Source organism: Chionomys nivalis, chromosome 10, assembly GCF_950005125.1.
Source record: "Chionomys nivalis chromosome 10, mChiNiv1.1, whole genome shotgun sequence".
NCBI classification, from domain to species: Eukaryota; Metazoa; Chordata; class Mammalia; order Rodentia; family Cricetidae; genus Chionomys; species Chionomys nivalis.
In genome coordinates this window covers 65,132,401-65,152,728 of record NC_080095.1, presented here as the reverse complement: position 1 = coordinate 65,152,728, position 20,328 = coordinate 65,132,401, and the positions used below count along the sequence as shown (strand labels likewise).

Below are 20,328 nucleotides of genomic sequence, written 5' to 3'. Positions count from 1 at the left end.
AATCAAGAGTTTAGATAAGACTAGTTCTCTAAAACATTTTATTATTTTTTTCCTCTGATGTCATTGTCCCTGGAGACTCTGACTGAGGATTTTATTTTGAGCTGATAGGCTTGTATAAATGTAACTAATGTAACATTACTTGTGCTTGTGCCTTCCTCCCCTTTTCCTTTTTTCCCCAGTTTTCAGTTTCAAAAGCAACAACTATTTCCAAGGTTTTTTGTATTTTGTTTTGTTTTTGCAGTTTTTGTTTTCAGTTTTCCTTTTGGCAATATTTTGTTCTTGTAGGGGTTTTTTTTTCCTCTTTTCTTTTCCTTTCTTACCTGCCCCCCTTTCCCTTTCTCTTTTTTTCACAGGATCTTACTATGTTGCCCTGGCTGGCCTAGTACTTATTATTTAAACCACACATGTAGATCACCGATGTCTCTAGGAGTCTCCCATCCAAAATAAAAGCTGTGCACTGCTACACTCACCCTTTTGTTTTTGTTAGTTACTATTCTCGTTGTTTATTGGGTGTGGTATGGGGAAGGGAGGGAGGTATATGTTTATGTGTTTGAGCACGTGTATATGTGTCTGCAGGTCTGAAGAAGAAACTAGAGGAGAATGTTGGATATGTTCCTTCTTGCCTAACTCGTACCTAACAGGGTCTTTTTTTCTTTTTATTGTAAAATCTTTTTAAAGTTATTTTTTTAATTTTTGAGATTATAATATAATTTTTTAATTTCCCCTTCCCTTTCCTCCCAATAAACCCTCCTATATACCCTTGCTCACTTTAAAATTCATGGTTTTTTATTAACTGTTGTTACATACATGTATGTATATGTGTATATTTCTAAATACATAAATACACCCTTCTCAGTCTATGTATGACTTGTATGTAGGTTTTCAGGGCTGACCATTTGGTATCAGATAACCAGTTGGTGTGTTCATCCATGAGGCTGTTTCTCCTGCTCTGAGCATTCCTTAGTTTCCTATAATTCCTGTGTAAAGTTGAGGCCAGCTGAGAGCTGTTGGTTACTGCAGGGTATGTGTGCCACTACTGCACCCTTGCTGTACCATGCCAGTTGCTCTGCTTGATACAGTCATAGCTGGGTACGACCGCTGGTCGCTTCCCTCCTTTTGAAGCTGCATGGAGCCCTCTGCTACCAAGAAAGCTAGTCTTCAGGGAGGGAGATTTCTGCTCCGAGATCTTTGGCCCCTGTGTCTGAACTATGTAGTGTTTTCATTAATAGGGACTTGCTTTCTGCTTCTGGAGCGGGGGAGCAACCAAGGGCGATAGCAGTAGCCCTTCATGTCTTGGGAGTCTCTTGTACAATCCAAAAGAAGCCTTCTCATGCATGGGTGTTGCATTTTTATTAGATGGTCTTTGGTTCTTGGAGGGAACATTGTTAGTCCAGATGAGAAATTTTCATTTAAACTATATATGTATATTTATATACAGACTTAATTATATTGTAGCTTTTTTTTGTTTTGTTTTTAGGTAGAGTGTTAATAGTATGACTTCTTTCAAGCACCCTTATTTTGGTTGTTTTACCCTCCTGTGTAGCTCGAATTCTGATTGGTCTTAATAATAAAAACCTGGAGTCAGATATTAGGGGGTGAAAGCTGAGACCAGAGAAACAGTGCAGCCAGCCTTTTACCTCTACTGAATCTTCAGACTGCACACTCAGACTGCATCCTCTGACTACATCTGAGCTCCTGTCTCTTCCTGCCTTATATTCCTCTCTCCACCCAGCCATATCACTCCTGTCTCCACCTCCCTAAATTCTGGCATTAAAGGCATATGAATGCCAAGTACTAGGATTAAAGGTGTGAGCCACCACTGCCTGACTGTTTCTCTTTTAGACTGGATTGTTTTTGTGTAGCCCTGGGTGGCCTTGAACTCACAGAGATCCACCTGCCTTGGGATTAAAGGTATGTGCCACCCTGCCTGACCTCTATGTCTTAGCTCTGCCCTCTGATCTTCAGGCAACTTTATTTGTTAGATTACAAACAAAATATCCCTACACTCCTGTCTGTCCTCTGTATTTATCCCCGTCCTCTACCTAATTAGAACCTATCCTATTTTCCTCTCCCCTGCCCTCTGATCACTTGTACCCTGATATATCCCTCTCTACTCCTTCCCCACCCCACAGTGAGCCCTTTTCCCTTTCCTGATTTCTGCAGTCACTTTAGGCTGTGTCCACCTTGTTTTTTGAGATAGGGTCTCCTGCTGGCCTGGCACTGGCCAAGTAGGATAATCTGGCCAGAAGCCCCTGAGTTCTGCCTGTTTCCACACCCCCAGCACTGAGATTGCGTGTATGTGTAACCACGCCTGGCTATTTTATATGGGTTCCTGGAATCAAATCCAGGTCTTTGTGCATATAAAGGCACTTCAGTGGCTGAGCTGTCTCCCTAGATCCTTTAGACAACTTTAGTAGATCAAAATATTGTTGCTGGGCATAATTAAACATAATCTCAATTACTCTTGATTCTTGGCTATATTTTTACCAAGAGTTTTAAGATATTAAAAAAGGTTTGGACTGCCGGGTGGGTGGTGGCGCACGCCTTTAATCCCAGCACTCGAGGCAGGCGGATCTCTGTGAGTTCGAGGCCAGCCTGGTCTAGAAGAGCTAGTTCCAGGACAGGAACCAAAAGCCACGGAGAAACCCTGTCTCGAAAAAATTCGAAAAAAAAATCCCCCCCCCCCAGAAAAAAAGGTTTGGACTCAAGTCCTCATGATTGCGTAGCAAGCACTTTTCCATGTGAGCTCTCTCTCCCGCCAACTTCATAGGCTAATGCAAGAAAACGTAGAGAAGACTTCAGTTAGGCTAGGCATGATAATGCAGCCTATAACGCCAGCATTCAGAAGAGACCTAGGCAAAGGGTCAACCTAGTCTACAGAACAGGCTCTGTTTTAAAAGAGAAAGGTATTCCATCCCCCAGAACTCCATCCATCCTCTGGAGTTTTCCTCAGATTTCCTTAATAAATCCATGCTTGCTCTGAAAATAAATACAACTTTAAATGATAAAGAGGTGTCTGGGAAATGGCTCAATGCCTAAGAACATGTGCTATGCGCGCTTGAGGATGGATCCGAGTTTAAATCCCCGGTACCCACGTGAAAGCTGTGTGCGCCTGCACACCAGCAGTGAGGGGGCCAAAATGGTGGGCCTCAGGTTTAGTTACAGCCCCAGTCCCAAACATCACATGTTCTTGCTCATCTAAGGCTTACAGCTCCAGATCTTTAGATGAGTTGTAAACTACCGAGTGAGTGCTGGGAATTAAACCCAGAATGTCTGCAAGAGCTAGTGTTCTTAACCTGTGAGCACCTCTCCAGTCCGAGATTTTAACTTCTTAAAATGCTGGATGTTCTTTTTATGATGTCACCTTAAGTTCATTGTGGTGACACAGATAGGACTACGTCACTACTGATAGCAGTGATGAAAGGTGACGAGTAGAAGCATCCCGCTTCTTCCATGAATTGACTCAGTTTCTTGGATATGGGATAAGAAAGAAATCTTGAATCTTTTCCATGAAGTAGTTGCTCTTTGAGGTTAAACAACCATGTAACTTAAAAAAACAAGAAAAGAACCTTTGCTCAAGGTAAGCAAAACTTCTCATTTTCATCATGCCAGCAATGATTTAAAATTTTAATTTTTTTAAAGACAGGGTTTCACTGTATCACCCTGGCTGACCTCCAGCTCAGAGATCTGTCTACCCCTGTCTCTTCTGTGAATTAAAGGACTATACCACCATGTCCAGCTTTAATATTTATTTATTTTTGGTTTTTCGAGACAGGGTTTCTCTGTAACTTTGGAGCCTGTCCTGGAACCAGTTCTTGTAGACCAGGCTGGCCTTGAACTCACAGAGATCCTCCGCCTCTGCCTCCCGAGTGCTGGGATTAAAGGTGTGCACCACCACTCCTGGAAATAGTCATTATTTTTAATTTTTAAATTACTTAATTTTGCTTGAGTTTGAATGTAATGTTTTCTAATTAGCCTGAGATATTTCCTTTCTATAATAGATCCTGAATTCATTTTCTTTTCCTGTATGTTTAACTCACCTAAGTTCAGTCTCTTAAATCTCCCTCTGGCAGATACATTAGCTCTTTTCTTACTGTTTTCCTTCTGAATTACCTTTTTATTTCATTTTTTATGTTTGTGGAGTTTTTTGCCTACATGTATGTCGGTGTACCACATGCATGCCTGGTGTTGGAAGAAGAGACCAGAAGATTCCCTACCACTGGAGTTGTGAGCTGTGTTGTCAGCTGCCATGTGGGTGCTGGGGACTGAACCCGGAATAGTGGTCAATGCCTTATCTTTAGCCCCTTATTTTTTTTAAAAGGATTTATTTTTATTATTTATTTGTATGAATCTGTGTAAATGTTTGCCATTTGTATGAGTACAGGTGTGTGGGAGTCACAGGAAGGCACCTGACTCCCTTGGAACTGGCTTTAGGTGTGAACGAGGAATCAAGTCCTCCAGAAGAGCAATAAGTTTTAACTCTCCAGTCCATTTTTCTTTTTTCTCTTTTCCTCCATTCCTCTTCCCTTCCCTTCCCTTTTTTCTCTCCCTGTCTCTCTTTTTGAGATTGGGTCTCTCTAGCCCTGCCTTCCTGAAACTCTCTACATAGACAGGCTGGCCTTGAACTCAAAGAGCCTTTACCTCTGGAGTGCTGGGATTAAAGACATGCACCACTATGCCCAGTTTTTTTTTCTTTTGTCTTATTTTTAGTATCTTGTATACCCTGCCAAATGGAATCAAGTCTAGAAATCTCAAAAAGACTGCCAAAATAATTATTTTAAACAGTTATCTTTTGGCCAATATTGTTTATAGGCTGTTTTCAAAGCCTTTAAAAACTGTATAGCACTCTCTTGACTAGGATACCTTGTCACCACCCCTATGGCTATCCCATGTTTGTATTTCTGCTCTTTCCATTTCACAGCTATCAAATTCCCTTTTGCCAGCTTTCCTACCTATTTAGCCTGCCCATATTCAGGAATTGTAGGAATTAGCTCAGACAAATTACAGAGGCTGACAAGTCTAAAGTTAGGCAAGTTGAAGCCAATGCTGTAGTTGCAGTCCAAAGACTAGCATGACAGGCTGCAGACCAAAGATGCAGGAACTGGGTTCTACTTCATAGTCAGGAAGAGGAATTTGTTTTGGCATTTATTTTGCGGTTCATTCATGGACCTTGCCTTACTAGCTAGTAACTAAAGTGTGTTTGGGGCTGGCAGTATTCATATTTACTTACTTCTGTGAGTTCTATCATCCTTACGTGAAGCAGTCTGTATACTTTTATATCTATCTGTATTCTTTTATAAAACTATACCTTTATTCTGTTTTTGTTTTAGAGTTTTTCATGTAACCCAGTCTGCCCTCCAGCTCTTTACTGTTCCTCCTGCTCCCGTGTTTTCAAGTACTAGGATCAGAAGTGTACCTCCTGCCTGGCTTAAGGGAAAGGAATTTTGAGGTTACTGTATTTTGGAGTTAAGAACTCAGGAAATCAGCTGGACAGTGGTGACACACATCTTTAATCCTAGTACTTGGGAGCAAGAGGCCAGCCTGACCTACAGAGCTAGTTCCAGGACAGCCAGAGTTACACAGAGAAACCCTGTCTCAGAGAAAAAAGAAATCAGGAAATCACTTTAGAATGGGAAGAGTAATTATTTCCTTGGTGGTTAAAAGTATTAAAATGAAGTAATGTTATTTTTATTTTTGAGACAGGGTCTCATTTCATAGCCTCAGCTGGTCTGGAACTCTCTGTAGAACCGACTGGCTTCTAACTCATAGAGGTCTATTTCTGAGTCCCAAGTGCTGGGATTAAAGGAATTACTTAGCAGGTGACTGTTAGTGTAGTTAATGACTCAGCGGTTGATTTGTTTGGGGCTAGAAGAGTTAAGCGATTTATGAATTAAGGTTAGGTTTTCCTTTTTCTTTTTCTTTTTTACTTAAAAGTCACATTCAAAATAGCTCAGAGTCCTTGAGGTGGAAATTCAGCACCATTTCTGGAGAGTTTGCTTCCCCTGTTATCTACAGTGGACATGGTGTAGCATTCAGTTACTCATACTCAAGAGCATGTGCCAAAAGAGAACACAGTTATTAAAGATCATATTGTTATTGCCTCAGCAGATGTTATTTGACGTTTTATCTTTTATTTATTTTATTTTGTTTTTTCGAGAAAGGGTTTCTCTGTAGCTTTGGAGCCTGTTCTGAAACTACCTCTTGTAGACCAGGCTGGCCTTGACCTCACAGAGATCCTCCTGCCTCTGTCTTCCAAATGCTAGTATTAAAGCCATATGCCACCACTGCCTGGCTTATTTGATATTTTAAATCAGACGATTTATGTATAAGATTCTCTAGATATTTAAATGTAAAGCATCATAATCAAGTAGACATTTTATCTTTCAGATATGCATGTATGAAAGTTGCAGGTTGAGGTTATAGAAGCATATAAATAATAGTATTTAAATTTTGAGTACTTTAATTTGAATTTAAGTATTCTTTTTCTTCAGTTAGGACTTAATGTGAAATGGTTTTCAATTTATGTTTTCTTTCCTTTCTAGAGTTCTCTTAAGTACATCTTAAAACCTTCAAGATGGTTCTAGCAGATCTTGGAAGAAAAATAACATCAGCATTACGCTCATTGAGCAATGCCACCATTATCAATGAGGAGGTATGAAAATACAGTGTAACACATTTGTGTGCATTGTTACTAGGATGGGAGAGCCGGACTAAATAATGGTCCTTAGAGTTGTGATTTAATTTGACGTAGATTTAATACTGTAAATATTATTACAGTAAGAAGTGCCTTTCACTGAAAAGTAATTTACCCTGTTATTTCACACACACACACACACACACACACACACACACACACACACACATATGCCCCGAGACAGGGTGTCTCTGTGTCATGGTCCTAGCTGTCCTGGAACTTGCTCTTGTAGACCAGGCTGGCCTTGACCTCAGAGATCTGCCTAACTCTGCTTCCCATTAAAGTTGTCCTCCATCACCAACCCGGCTTCACTTTTTTTTTTTTTTTAAACTTAAATTTTTTATTTTAACTATGTGTATGTCTGTATGAGGTTATGTGCGCACTAGTGCAGGTGTGCAGGGAAAGTTTAAGTATCGGAGCTCGAGAGCTCTCCATGTGCTAGGACTCAGACTGGGGTCTTCTAGAAGAGCAGCAGGTGCTCTCAGCCACTGACCCCTCTCTCCTGCCATTGTTTCACCTTGATAGTCAGAACTTAAATCACAGCTTAAATTGTTGCTTAGTCTTATAACCCATACTAACTAAAACAACAGCTTTTTGAGTAATGTTTAATGTTCTATAGCCTTTATTCTTATTCTGGTAGAGAAACAGAACTGAGAAAGATGACAAATCCTACATTTGGTGCACAGAAAGTTGAGACAGGAGGATCTCAGTTTATGAGTTCAAGATAAACTTACTTATTATGCAAACAACATTCTGTTTTCATGTAGGCCTGCACACCAGAAGAGGGCACCTGATCTAATTATAGATAGCTGTGAGCTGCCATGTGGTTGCTGGGAATTGAACTCAGGACCTCTGGAAGAACAACCAGTTGCTCTTAACCGCTGAGCCATCTCTCCAGTCCCAAGACTTTTTTTAAAGCATTTCCATCTTTCCACACACTTCCCCCCAAAAAAATAGAGACAAAGGAAGCCAGAAGTGATGACACATGCCTCTAGTCCCAACACTTAGAAAGTAGAGGAAAGAGGAAAGAGGATAGAGAAGTTCAAGGCCATCCATGGCTTTATAGTGAGACACTGTCTCAAAGGGTGTGGGACTGGGTAAGTCAGTGTGTGAAGTACTTGGTGGAAGTGGAACAACCATTTCTGAGTTGACAAGTTTTCTAGCCTTGGTGTTCCACTAGCAAATTAACCAGACCATCTCTCTGGTGGACAATCAGTTCTAGACAGTACCCCTTGATGAGGGCTGGAGAATCCTCATAGGTCTCTGGAGGGCGTACAAAGGACAATTCTATTTGAAGACCTGTATTTACAGGTATTTTGCTGGCACAAAGGTCAAGCAGTGAGCAAAACAGACAGAAATTCTTCCTCTTATGCAGCTGCTTTTCTACTGTGCATGTTCCTGTTTGAGTGAGCAGCTGAAGCTTTATTTTTTTCTTACAGTGCTTATAGTTCATGACTTTCTAATCACAGTGCCTGCATCTCCACACTCTTGTGATAGGGAATTTTCAGTGGAAAATAGACCCCTTTTCTACTTTATTTCTCTTAATATATAGGAATTGAAAGACTGGGAGTTGCCTTCTGTTTTCCATACTGCTCCAATTAGGAAAAGCATATGCTGCAAATATAGGTATCAAAATTCTTCAGTGATTTAGGAAACACTGTGGGCAATATCTGTTGTTCCTTTGGTATTGTTTTTTATTATTGATGCTTTAATAAGAACAAAATTGTGATGATCAATACTTGGTTATTAATACCTGTGTAAAACTAAATGCCGTGCCTTATTTTGATAGAATGACCAGATAATTAATAATAATTTTTCTCTAAAGGTAATGGAAAATCTTATTTCTTCTCCAATAGTATTGCTATGTCTTTATTAACTAGTACATGATACGTGATCAGCTGTTTTTATGTTGCTGAAGTAAAACAGTAAGCATATTTCAATTTTATTTATTTTCAGGTATTAAATGCTATGCTAAAAGAAGTATGTACAGCATTATTGGAAGCGGATGTTAATATTAAACTAGTGAAGCAATTAAGAGAAAATGTTAAGTAAGTTGAATTAATTGTGTGAAAACTAAGTTTGGTTTACTGGGATTGAGGAGGTAATTAGGAAAGTTTGCTTTATTATGAAATACTTATGTATGGCACTGGAACGATTTAGAACTCCTGTGTCAAAAAACTGCCTGTGGAGATGGCTCATGCCTGGGAGACTGAGACAAAAGAAGTTCCATGAGTTCAAGGCTAGCCTTAGTTATATGGTGAATCTCAGGTTAGCCTTGACGGGAAGATTTAGATGGAGGGAAGAGAAGAAGGACTGTATATATCCATAATGATGGTGAACATGCCAAAGATAACTTCATTGCATTGCAGATTTTCTTCTGTCGTCTTTATTTGGGTGGGTTCAGTCATTTATTATGATTAGGATATGATTTTATTGTAAGAGCTTTTTAACAGTTCGGTTTCTTCATGCAGTTGTGGTAAGATTGAATGAATAGCCTTCTTCGTGAGTGAAGAATTATATTCTCCTTTGTCCTCCATTTCTCTGTTCCTGTTTGAAGGAGTACTGTGTGGTCTTTGTTACTGTATCCATTGGGGAAGGCATACGAACCATATAGGCCCTCTATTAATTTCTTGAATCCTAATCCTAGCATTCCTTCTTTCTAAACTGATAGTGTGGGAGAAGATACAGAACTACTAACATTTAAGAATTTAGAACTAGAAAGTCAGTGTGATTCTCTGTATAAAATTTACAAGCTTCAAGAAAAATAAATTAATATTTTGTAGTTATATCCAGAGAAATTAGTATTTATGCATTGAGCTGAAAGCCTTTAAAACTAACCAGAGTTTTATATCTAGTATTTTATGGTACAGTTCTTTGTGTTATAATCTTATGAATCTATAATATTATGTGAATGCTAATTAGACTATTAATTTGAATGATTGAATACCTTTATATTCTATGGGATAGAAATACTTTCAGATTATCTTAACTGACTTTTCTTCTTCTTACCACAATTGTCACTTATGAAGGTCTGCAATTGATCTTGAAGAGATGGCATCTGGTCTGAACAAAAGAAAAATGATTCAGCATGCTGTATTTAAAGAACTTGTAAAGGTAAAAATGTTTGAAAATTATGAGACTATCAACTCAATGAATAAAATTTTATAGGATTTTAAATGAGCATGGCTTTTGAGTCCCTTCTAATATATCTTATGGACAGTTCATCTGTATTGAAATATAAATTTGAACTGGCAAGATGCTTTTCTGTTGAAGGTGTCTCCTGCTAAGACTAACAGCCTAAATTTGATTCTATGTGGTGGAAGGAGAGAACCGACCCCTCTAGTTGTCCCTGACTTTCACATGTGTGTCTTGAGACACGAGCACAGACAGACACATACACACAGGGAAAACAATGTTAGAAGAAAAATAGATGGGAGAGCTTTTTAACTTTTCTGAAAATGGGCTATTTTAAAAAATATTTGTGCGTGAGCCTGGCAAGGTAGCTCAGCAGTTAAGAGCACTTGTGCTTTTTCAGAGAACCCGGGTTCAATTCCTGCCATCCACATGGTTCACAACTCCAGGGGATCTGATGCTCTCCTCTGGCCACCACAGGCACCACATGGTACATACATACATGCAGACAAAACACACATAAAATGAATAATATAAAAAATTAATAGCAAGAGCCGGGAGGTGGTGGCACGCATCTTTAATCTCAGCCTTGAAAGGCAGAGGCAGGCGGATCTCTGAGGTTGTGGCCAACCTAGACTATAGATCTAAGTTCCAGAATAGCTAGAGCTATGCAAAGATACCCTGTTTTGAAAAAACAAAACAAAAAAATTAATAAAAAGCAAAATAGATAAAAATTGTTTGAAAAAATGTTTTTGTACAAATGTGTGTGTTTGTCTGTGGATATGAGCATGTGATTTCTAGTGCCTGCAGGTCACAGGCTTTGGAGTTCCCTGGAGCTGGAGTTACAAGTGGTTGTGAGTTACCTAATGTAGGTGCTGGGAAACGAAGTTGAGTCCTTTGTAAGAATTATCCTCAACTCTGGAGCATCAAGAACTAAATTGGGAAGCATTTGTTGTAGCTTTTTTTTTTTCTAGGTAGTATGCCAGGTGGACAGCAGAGATCACACTGGTTCTTATCTCGGAGAAGCTTATGACCTAGAGCAATATATATAAGCAAAGTTAAAACTGTTTGGTAGTAATACTAAAACATTATTTACTCTAGTGTGACCTGCTGGGGATTGAATTTAGAAACTCACACCTTAAACACATGCTGTGTCATCGAGCTATGCCTCTAGCTTCCGCTCTTTGCCTTTTTGTACAGCCTAACTGTTGTTTGATTTAACCAGTAAAGACTTGGGAGCTAGATGCTGGAGTGTAAGCCTGCTAGCTCAGAGAGGCAGAGAAATGCCCAGCTTACGTTCTTCAGCCGACTTTCCAGAAACCACCTCTTTTTTCCTGCAACATCTCAAGCTGCATGTTCCTCCCTTCTACTTTCTGTGCGTCTCTTGCTCTTAGTCCTCCTGACACCCCTCCTATTTGCTATGGTTTTTTTTCTTAACAATTCTGTGTTCACTTGTCTGCTGGTTGCTTGTTCCGCCTCTTGACCTATGGTCGACTTTATTTAATCCTGTTTACAATATTCAAACAGAAAAGGTGTGTGCTAGAACTGAGCCATGCCACAGTTAGAAACAGGTTTTCCAGTAAATAACACAATCTTGGGGTTCATGGTATGATTGGATATTCTGCAACATAACAGCTTGCTGTTGTAAATCAAGACAGTAACACCAGCTAATCATGGTGGCATATGCCCTTATTCCCATTACTTCCTCCTAGATCTGTTGAGCAGAGGGACCCTTCTCTACATTTTCTTTCATTCTTTAGACATCATGGCAGATTGCTCAGATGTCTATTTTTACTGAATAATTTTTAAATAAAACAGGAAGGCAGAGGCAGGTGAATCTCTATGAATTTGAGTCCAGTCAGACCACATATTGAGACTGTCACAAACAATAAACAAAAAGACAGTAATACCAGCCAGACTGGATTATTAGTGACTGTACACTTTACCAGTAAGCACTTAAAATGCCAGCTTTCACTTAAGGAAATCCTTCCCAAAGCAGTAGATATTAATTGTGTTAAATTGTGACTATTGATTATGTGTATATCTATTTAAGGTACTGTGGATGAAGTGGGAAGTGTATGTAAAGTTCGGTGCTGTACTCTCAAATCCTCTTAAAGCTCAGCTCAGTTGCAAACTAAAGTTCTGCTTGCATAGAGCACCATTTTGTGTGAATGAGAAATAGGCATATAATCTGGTTATTCTGACCTGGATTTAGTTTGGCAGAATTATTTCCCAAAGTTAAATGAACTTGTCACTTTAAGGAAAATAACTGACAATATTGCAGCTGGTGATAAAATTCAAGATGAAATTATCTGTGAAAATACATGAACTAGGGGACCCTAGTTTGAATCTCTAACACCATACCAAAAAAAAAAAAAATAATAGAAGCTGTAACTCTAACATGAATTTGAAAGAATCCTGATGGATTTTTTTTCCTGATGAAATTAGCACTGATTTTTTTATTCTTTATTTTTTTCATTTATTTATTATGTATATAGTGTTCTGCCTGCGTGTATACCTGCAGGTCAGAAGAGGATACCAGATCTCATATAGATGGCTGTGACCCACCGTGTGGTTGCTGGGAATTGAACTCAGGACCTCTGTAAGAACAGCCAGTGCTTTTAGTCACTGAACCATATCTCAGCACCTCCCCCACCTCCTTTTTTTGAGACAGGGTTTCTTGTCAGACAGCTCTGTCTGTCACGGAACTCCCTCTGTAGACCAGACTGGCCTTGAACTCACAGAAATCTGCCTGCCTCTTCCTCCTAAGTACTGGGATTAAAGGCATGTGCTATCACCACCCAGCAGAAAAGTCAATATTTTTAATGTTTGATTCACTTCATTACTGAATAATAATGTGAGATTTACATAACTCAGTAAATTAGTGTTTAAAGTGACAAAATGCATGGTGTTTCAGAATCATGCCACTAGGATGGGTAATGTCTGTGCTAAGTAAGTAGTGTCAGTTCCAGTACAGCAGACCTGGGGTTTATATGGCTTCAGAGTACACACTGCAGCTGCCCTTTCAAATGAGGTGTTAAAGGAATTTTCATACTAGAAGGTTGGAGACTCATTTCAGAGTGTAGGAGGAGGGAAAGATAGATTTGTAAACTGTCAAGTAATAATAGAAAGCTGAGTTATTCTGCCATGAGGTATATAGAATAGAGGTGAATGCAGGGCAGCTTTCTATACCGAAAAGATATAGGAGAAAGGGAAGTGGATTTGTTTTAAGACAGATTTTGCCCATTTTAAAAATTTTCCAAAGTTGTTAACATGTTTGGAAAAGGGATAAGAAAGTGTTTTGATTTGTTTTCCCTTCTCTTTACCAGTCTTCCCTGAAACTCATGTATGATACCTTGATGGTGTCGTCTAGATGAGCGTGGCAGACTTCCTCAAGGGTTTAGGTATCCTGAACCACGTAGTCTCTATGGCAGCTCTTCAACTCTGCTTTTGGAATGGAAAGGTAGTAAATGAATGGCCATAGCTGTCTTCCACTAAAGGTTTATTTACACCAGGGTTGGCAGTTCACCCTGTGATCCTAGCACTGAGGCACTGTAGCAGGAATTCTAGGGCACCCTGGGTTTCAAATCAGTCTAGGTTACAGAATGAGAGCTTGTCTAAGACAAACAATAATGGTAATAATGATGATGGTTTATTTTGTAAACATCTGACCGAGAATATTAACAGTGATTATAGAGTTATCATGTGCAAATAAGTATTTCAGGCTCCCAATGTACTTAAATTTGAACTGTTTTTGAACAAATGTTTAGAATGCCTTATACTTAGAAAGCATAGTAGCACATGTCTGTAACAATAGTAATAATAATAATGACATAATAATTCAGGGACTTCAAGAGATAGGAGGAGGAGGACCAGAAATTTTTGGCTAGCCTCAGCTACCTAGTGAGTTCAAGACCAAGCTAGGTAACATGAGACTCTCAAAAATGAAACAGAAGATAAGCCTTGTATTTGTTTGGGAACTGTTCCTGTGTGACTCTTTCTTACTAACCCATTGTTGTAAAATTCTGTTTTTCTCCCTTGCTTTCTTTAGATCTTTTGGCATTGGAAACTTTTAATATTTGAATTAGAAGGTATCTTCATGTGCCATTTATTATTTTGCTTCTTATATACGTTTATCAAATTGAAGATGATTACCAGTATGGAAGCCTCTAGACACATGGTTATTGAGCACTTGTAATGTGTCTAGAATGAATTATAAAATTATTTGAGCAGAAAATACATGCTAAAGAGGGAGATAGTGATAAACATCAATGGCAGAGTGCCCGCCTTGCTATATGAAGCCCTAGGTTTCATCCCTACTACCAGAATTAGCTTTTCATTTAATTAAATGTTTTCTTTTGGGGGGAGGTGTTGGAGACAGGGTTCTCTATGTTGCCCTGGCTGTCCTGAAACTCGGCCTGTAGACAAGGCTGGCCTCGAATTCACAAATTCTCCTCTCTCTGCCCTCCCGAGTGTTGGGATTAAAAGTGTAAGCCACCACCTCCAAGCACCTTTTTTTTTTTTTTTTTTTTTTTTTTAATTTAAAAGGAAAGACAAGGGGGCTGGAGAGATATGGCTGAGAGGTTAAGAGTACTGGCTGTTCCTCCAAAGGTCCTGAGTTCAATTCTCAGCCACCACATGGTAACTCACAATCATCTATCATAAGATCTGGTACCCTCTTCTGGTGTGCAGGCATGCATGCAGGCAGAGCACTGTATACATAATAAATGAATAAGTCCTTAAAGAAACATGTATATACTGACTGAATTTGAAGATATGGTCTATGAGAAAAGAAAATACAAAATCTCGTATAGATTGCATGCTGAAATGATAATGTTTGGATAATAAAAATGTATAGAGGCTAAATAATAAAATATTTTTTATATATTATGAGAAATTTTTAAAACTGCACTTATTTGTGTGTGTGTGTGTGTGTGTCTGTCTGTCTGGCAACTATTATATCATGTTCAACAACTTAAGGGAGTTGGCGGTTTCCCTCCATCCTGGGGATTAAAGTCAGTTGTCAAGTTTGATAATCATCTTTACCTGTTGAGCCATTCCACTGGCCCCCAAATTTGAATTTATATGGGGTATACAGGTGCATTTGTTTGGCATTTGTGTTGTGTTACAATATAGGATGCAGATGAGCTTCTTATCTCTAGTTGCTCTGATATGAAAGGTCTGAGTATGACTTCAGCACCACAATATTTTGTAAAACTCTTAAATTTCAGTCTGCATGCTGGGAACTCGTAGAATTGCCTAAGAATGTTGGTATTATGGTGGTTTCAATAAAATAAAAACATCCTTAGCTTAATGTTTATAATTTAATGTTATGGGATTTTGCCTGTCATGTTGGTCCGACATTTTTGTTTTTGGTATATAGCTTGTAGACCCTGGAGTTAAAGCATGGACACCGACTAAAGGAAAGCAGAATGTTATCATGTTTGTTGGATTGCAAGGGAGTGGTAAAACGACAACATGCTCGAAGGTAAATACACCTGAAACATGACACATGAAGATATAGGTGTATGAAGTTTTGTTTTAAGGCTAAGCTATATATTGCTGTTTTATTTTTACTTTATGTATCTTCTCTGCTTTTATAATATTTTTGGAGGACATAAAGTGGAGTCCTATAGTCTCTGTGATATTTGTCAGAATGTTAGACTTCTAACCCAGGTAGAGGTGGGAGGATCTGGAATTCAAGGTCATCCTCAGATACTTAGTGAGTTTGCGGTCAGCCTTAGCTATATGAGACCCTCTCAAACTATGAAACATAATGTTAATTTTGATTTCTTTTGAAAAAGAAAATTCCTGTCCTTAAAGAATGTAAGTATGGCTGGGTGGTGGCACATTCTTTTAATCCCAGCACTCAGGAGGCAGAGGCAGGCGGGTCTCTGTGAGTTCGAGGCCAACCTGGTCTATAGAGCAAATTCCAGGATGGACAGGGCTGTTAAACAGAGAAACCCTCTCTTGAAAAACAAAACAAAACAAAAAAACAAAAACAAAACAGAAAGAAAGAGTGTCCGCATGTCCAGGTGTAGTAGAGGGAGAGGCGGGTGGAGGGCTTATGCGCTGAGGGCAGCCTGTTCTCTAGTTCCTTCCAGGCCTTCCAGAGCCACGCAATGAAAGAGAGAGGGTGGAGGAGGAGAGCTCGCGTGCACACAATAATTTTTTTTTTTTGGTTTTTCGAGACAGGGTTTCTCTGTGGTTGTGGAGCCTGTCCTGGAACTAGCTCTTGTAGACCAGGCTGGTCTCGAACTCACAGAGATCCGCCTGCCTCTGCCTCCCGAGTGCTGGGATTAAAGGCGTGCGCCACCACCGCCCGGCCAATAATTTTTTTTTTAATTGAAGAAAGCAAGGGAATTTACTTCTTAGATACAAAATTCCCCTTTGAGTGTCCCACTGTGTTGATACAGCCTTTATCTTACATATCCTTATGTTAATTTTCCATTCATTGACCCTCTCCTAGTCTGGGTTCCCCAACTTGGTTGCTAGATTATTTTCTCTCCCCGACAAGCTTTAGCCATGTTACAGTTTAAGGACAGGGGTGATGGCTGTCTAACAGTGATGGTTGGTGCTTTACCATCTTACATTCATTGAGTGAAACTTAGAATTTAAACTCTTCAGAACTTTTGCTGCGCCTCAAAATATTTAATACTACATTCAAGAGAATTATGAGCAATTTTACTTTACTCCTTAGATAAATTAAAATTAAACAAAAGAAGTTTTATATATAATGATTTGTTTTTTGATGCTTTATTTTTAATCTTCCTTTCCCAGTTAGCATATTATTACCAGAGAAAAGGTTGGAAGACTTGTTTGATATGTGCAGATACATTCAGAGCAGGTAGTGTTTTGAAATTCAATTTTTTTCTTCCTCTTTTTTTTTTTTTTTTGTAATTTTTATTGTCACATTTGAGGCTTCATTAACTCTTTATCTCTTAGGAGCGTTTGACCAGCTAAAACAGAATGCCACCAAAGCAAGAATTCCATTCTATGGAAGGTAGGTAACTTTTTTTTTAATTTTTATTTTTTTGACTTTTTGCAACTCAGTCTCAGTTGTAGTCCAGTCTGACCTTGCTGGCCTCTGACTGTCTCAGCTCACAAGGTGTGTGCCACCATACATGGCTTCTTTTCCTTTTTATTTAAGACAACCTGAAGCATCCTCATTAATATATGCAACGGAATATATTCTTGAAATTCTTTATCATTGAACAGCATGTAATAGGGGCCTGACACCCTGAGTTTGACTCCCAGAAGCATGGTGGAAGGAGAACACCACCTTTGGAAGGTATTCCTAGATGACCACATATGTACTGTGGCACATCTATGGGTGTGTGTGTGTGTACACACACCTGCAAATAAGTATATTATTAAAGAACTAAAAATTTGAAATATGTATTAACATACCTAGTTAGCAATTTTAATGCTTTTTATTATCATTTCCATACAGATATTTATAGGAAGATAGATTATTTTAAATTAAAATGAGTCTGCTGTCTTAGTTAGGGTTACTGTTCCTATGAGGAAACACCATGACCTAAAGCATCTTGGGGAGGAAAGGGTTTATTTGACTTATTACACTTCCAAATTGTAGTCGATTATTGAAGGAAGTCGGGACAGAAACTCAAACAGGACAGGAACCTGGAGGCAGGAGCTGATGCTGAGGCTATGAAGGGTGCTGCTTACTGTTCATCCTGCTTTCTCACAGAACTCAGGACTGCCAGCCCAGTGATCTTATGGAGTCATTTTCTCAGTTGAGGTTCTTTTAGACTTGTGTCAAGTTGATGTAAAATTAGTCAGCACACTTCTTGGTACTTTGATTCCTACAGCAGTGATTGTATGGATTGCATAAATTTATCAAAACTCATCAGATGGGAACTGTGCATGTAGCTTATGGGATGAGTACTTGCCTAGGATATACAAGGCCCTGAATTTAATATCTAGTTCCATCAAAAAAAAAAAAGAACAAAAATTAAAACAACAACCCCCTCCCCCCAAAAAACCAGTCCTTATTCAAACGACTGCAGAGAGGACTGAGGAGGTGGCTCAGCAGGTAATGTGCCTGTCAGCAAGACTGGTACATGCATTCCATCTCCAGGGCCTTAATAGCAGAAAGCATCTGTTTCTTCAAGTTGTCCTGTGATATAGAAGTAAATACATACAACAAAACTTGAGTACAGTGGTATGCTTATAATAAAAATAATAATAACCATTTGTTAGAGTAATTTAATTTTAGAATGATAATTACTGCAGTTTTTTAATGTAACCTACTATCTGTATATATGTAGTTATTGTTACTTTTTTGTTTGGTTTTTCAAGCCTTTGCTGTCCTGAAACTCAGACCAGGCTGGCCTCAAACTCAGAGATCCACCTGCCTTTGCCTCCCAAGTGCTGGGATTAAAAGCATACGTCACCACTGCCTGGCTCAATGTCCCTTTCTATAAAGATCTTTGATCATGTTTCCTTATACCTTTACAAATTATAGTTGTATGGCTTTAATCTGAGGTGATAGCCAGGCATAGTGGCAGTGCGTACTTTTAATCCCAGCACTTGGGAGGCAGAGACAGGCAGATCTCTGTGAGTTCAGAGCTGGCCTGGTGTACAAAGCAAGTTTCAGGACAACCAAGGCTGTTACATAGAAAAACCCTGCCTTTAAAAACCAAAAAAGGCTCCGGGCAGTGGTCCACATGCCTATTAATCCCAGCACTCGGGAGGCAAAGGCAGGCGGGTCTCTGAGAGTTCAAGACCAGCCTGGTCTACAAGACCTAGTTCCAGGACAGGCTCCAAAACTACAGAGAAACCCTGTCTTAAAAAAAACAAAATTAAATAAATAAATAAATAAATAAATGATTGATTGATTGATTGATTACATAATGTTTAGTAATGCTAATAGCTGTCGTTTTTACTTTAATTTTTTTATTCTGTGTGGGTGTTTTGCTTGCATATATGCCTGTGTACCACATGTGTGCCTGCCCTGTGCCCTTGCAGTCTAGAAGAGGGACTGGAGGAAAACATGGTTGTGAACCCTGCTTTTTGGTACTGGGAACTGAATCCAGGTTTTCTGGAAGAGCAGCCAGAGCTCTTAAGTGCCATGCTATCTCTCTAGCCCCTGTTCATTTGTTCTTCCTTCCCATTCCCTTCCCCCTTCCTTCCTTCCTTCCTTCCTTCCTTCCTTCCTTCCTTCCTTCCTTCCTTCCTTCCTTCCTTCCTTCCCCCTTCCTTCCTTCCTTCCCATTCCCTTCCCCCTTCCTTCCTTTCCTTCCTTCCTTTCCTTCCTTCCTTCCTTCCTTCCTTCCTTCCTTCCTTCCTTCCTTCCTTCCTTCCTTCCTCCTTCCTTCCTTCCTTCCTCCCTCCCTCCCTCCCTCCCTCCCTCCCTCCCTCCCTCCCTCCCTCTCTCTTTCTCTGTTTTTAGAAGTATTTATTTTGTTTCCTGTCTTTTTAATATGAACATACCAACCTCAATGTACATAGTAAATGATGATGTTATCATCTGATGGGGTGCTATACAATTTAATAACTTCATAAAATGATACCAAAATGTTCTTAAATGGAAAGACAGGCATATATGCTTTGTAGCATGACTTCTCTTACTAAAGAGGACATTAAAGCATTAAGGAAGCAATTCAGAAAAAAACATGCATTAGAATTAAGCAGACTTTTGTAGGAAAGTTTAGTGTTGCCTCGTGCCAAAAAAATGGCTTCTGTGATTTTACTTACTAGGAATTTCTTCTAAATTGAAAATACAATATTTTCACTTTTTCAGAGTAGATTAGAATAAACTGACAATTTTCAAGTAAATAGTATTTGGATGTTTTCCCATTTTAGTGTTGTTGAAGTCATTTGTTTCATGTTTAACAGCTATACAGAAATGGATCCTGTCATCATTGCTTCTGAAGGAGTGGAGAAATTCAAAAATGAAAATTTTGAAATTATTATTGTTGATACAAGTGGTCGGCACAAACAAGAAGATTCTTTGTTTGAAGAAATGCTTCAAGTTTCTAATGCTATAGTAAGTAGCTTTCCACGGAACACCATTTAAAGGACTTCAGTCAATTTAACTATGAAATCTGATAGAGTTTTTAGTGAATATAAGCTACTTCTTGCCTATAAGAAATAAATTAAGGAATTATTTCTGTTTTGGGGACCTATAACTGTGTTCAGGACTTAATGTCATCATTTTTGTTCTTCAGTATAGAAAAAAATAATAATGAAAAAAAAATTAAGAATTAACCTTAAATATTTGTTGATTTTTCTCATTACCTAAATTTAGTAGAAACAATAATTTTGAAGATTTTTCAAAATGAACCTTAATATTGTCATTTAATGTCTTCTTTAATACTCTTAAAAGATGGAGCTGGATGTACTGGCACCTGTTTTTTATCCTAGTACTTGGGGAGCACAGATGGATCTCTTAGAGTTGAAAGCCAGCCTGATAACATTATCTAGCTCTAGGCCTACTAAGGCCTAGACCCTGTGCATTAGTCACTGTTTATTTGTTT

General features: G+C 38.9%; 1 protein-coding gene across 2 annotated transcripts in view; it reads left to right on the top strand.

Moving 5' to 3' along the window:
* The window catches only part of LOC130882391 (signal recognition particle subunit SRP54), a 68,244-nt gene that overhangs the window by 2,758 nt on the left and 45,158 nt on the right, over window positions 1-20,328 (top strand). For both annotated transcript variants that reach the window (XM_057782402.1, XM_057782400.1), the window contains exons 2-8: window positions 6,543-6,652; window positions 8,651-8,742; window positions 9,724-9,808; window positions 15,210-15,314; window positions 16,607-16,673; window positions 16,772-16,829; window positions 19,688-19,838. In XM_057782402.1, the coding sequence (XP_057638385.1) occupies window positions 6,575-6,652; window positions 8,651-8,742; window positions 9,724-9,808; window positions 15,210-15,314; window positions 16,607-16,673; window positions 16,772-16,829; window positions 19,688-19,838 (636 nt within the window). In that variant the 5' untranslated portion in view covers window positions 6,543-6,574. The remainder of the gene's footprint in view (window positions 1-6,542; window positions 6,653-8,650; window positions 8,743-9,723; window positions 9,809-15,209; window positions 15,315-16,606; window positions 16,674-16,771; window positions 16,830-19,687; window positions 19,839-20,328) is intronic.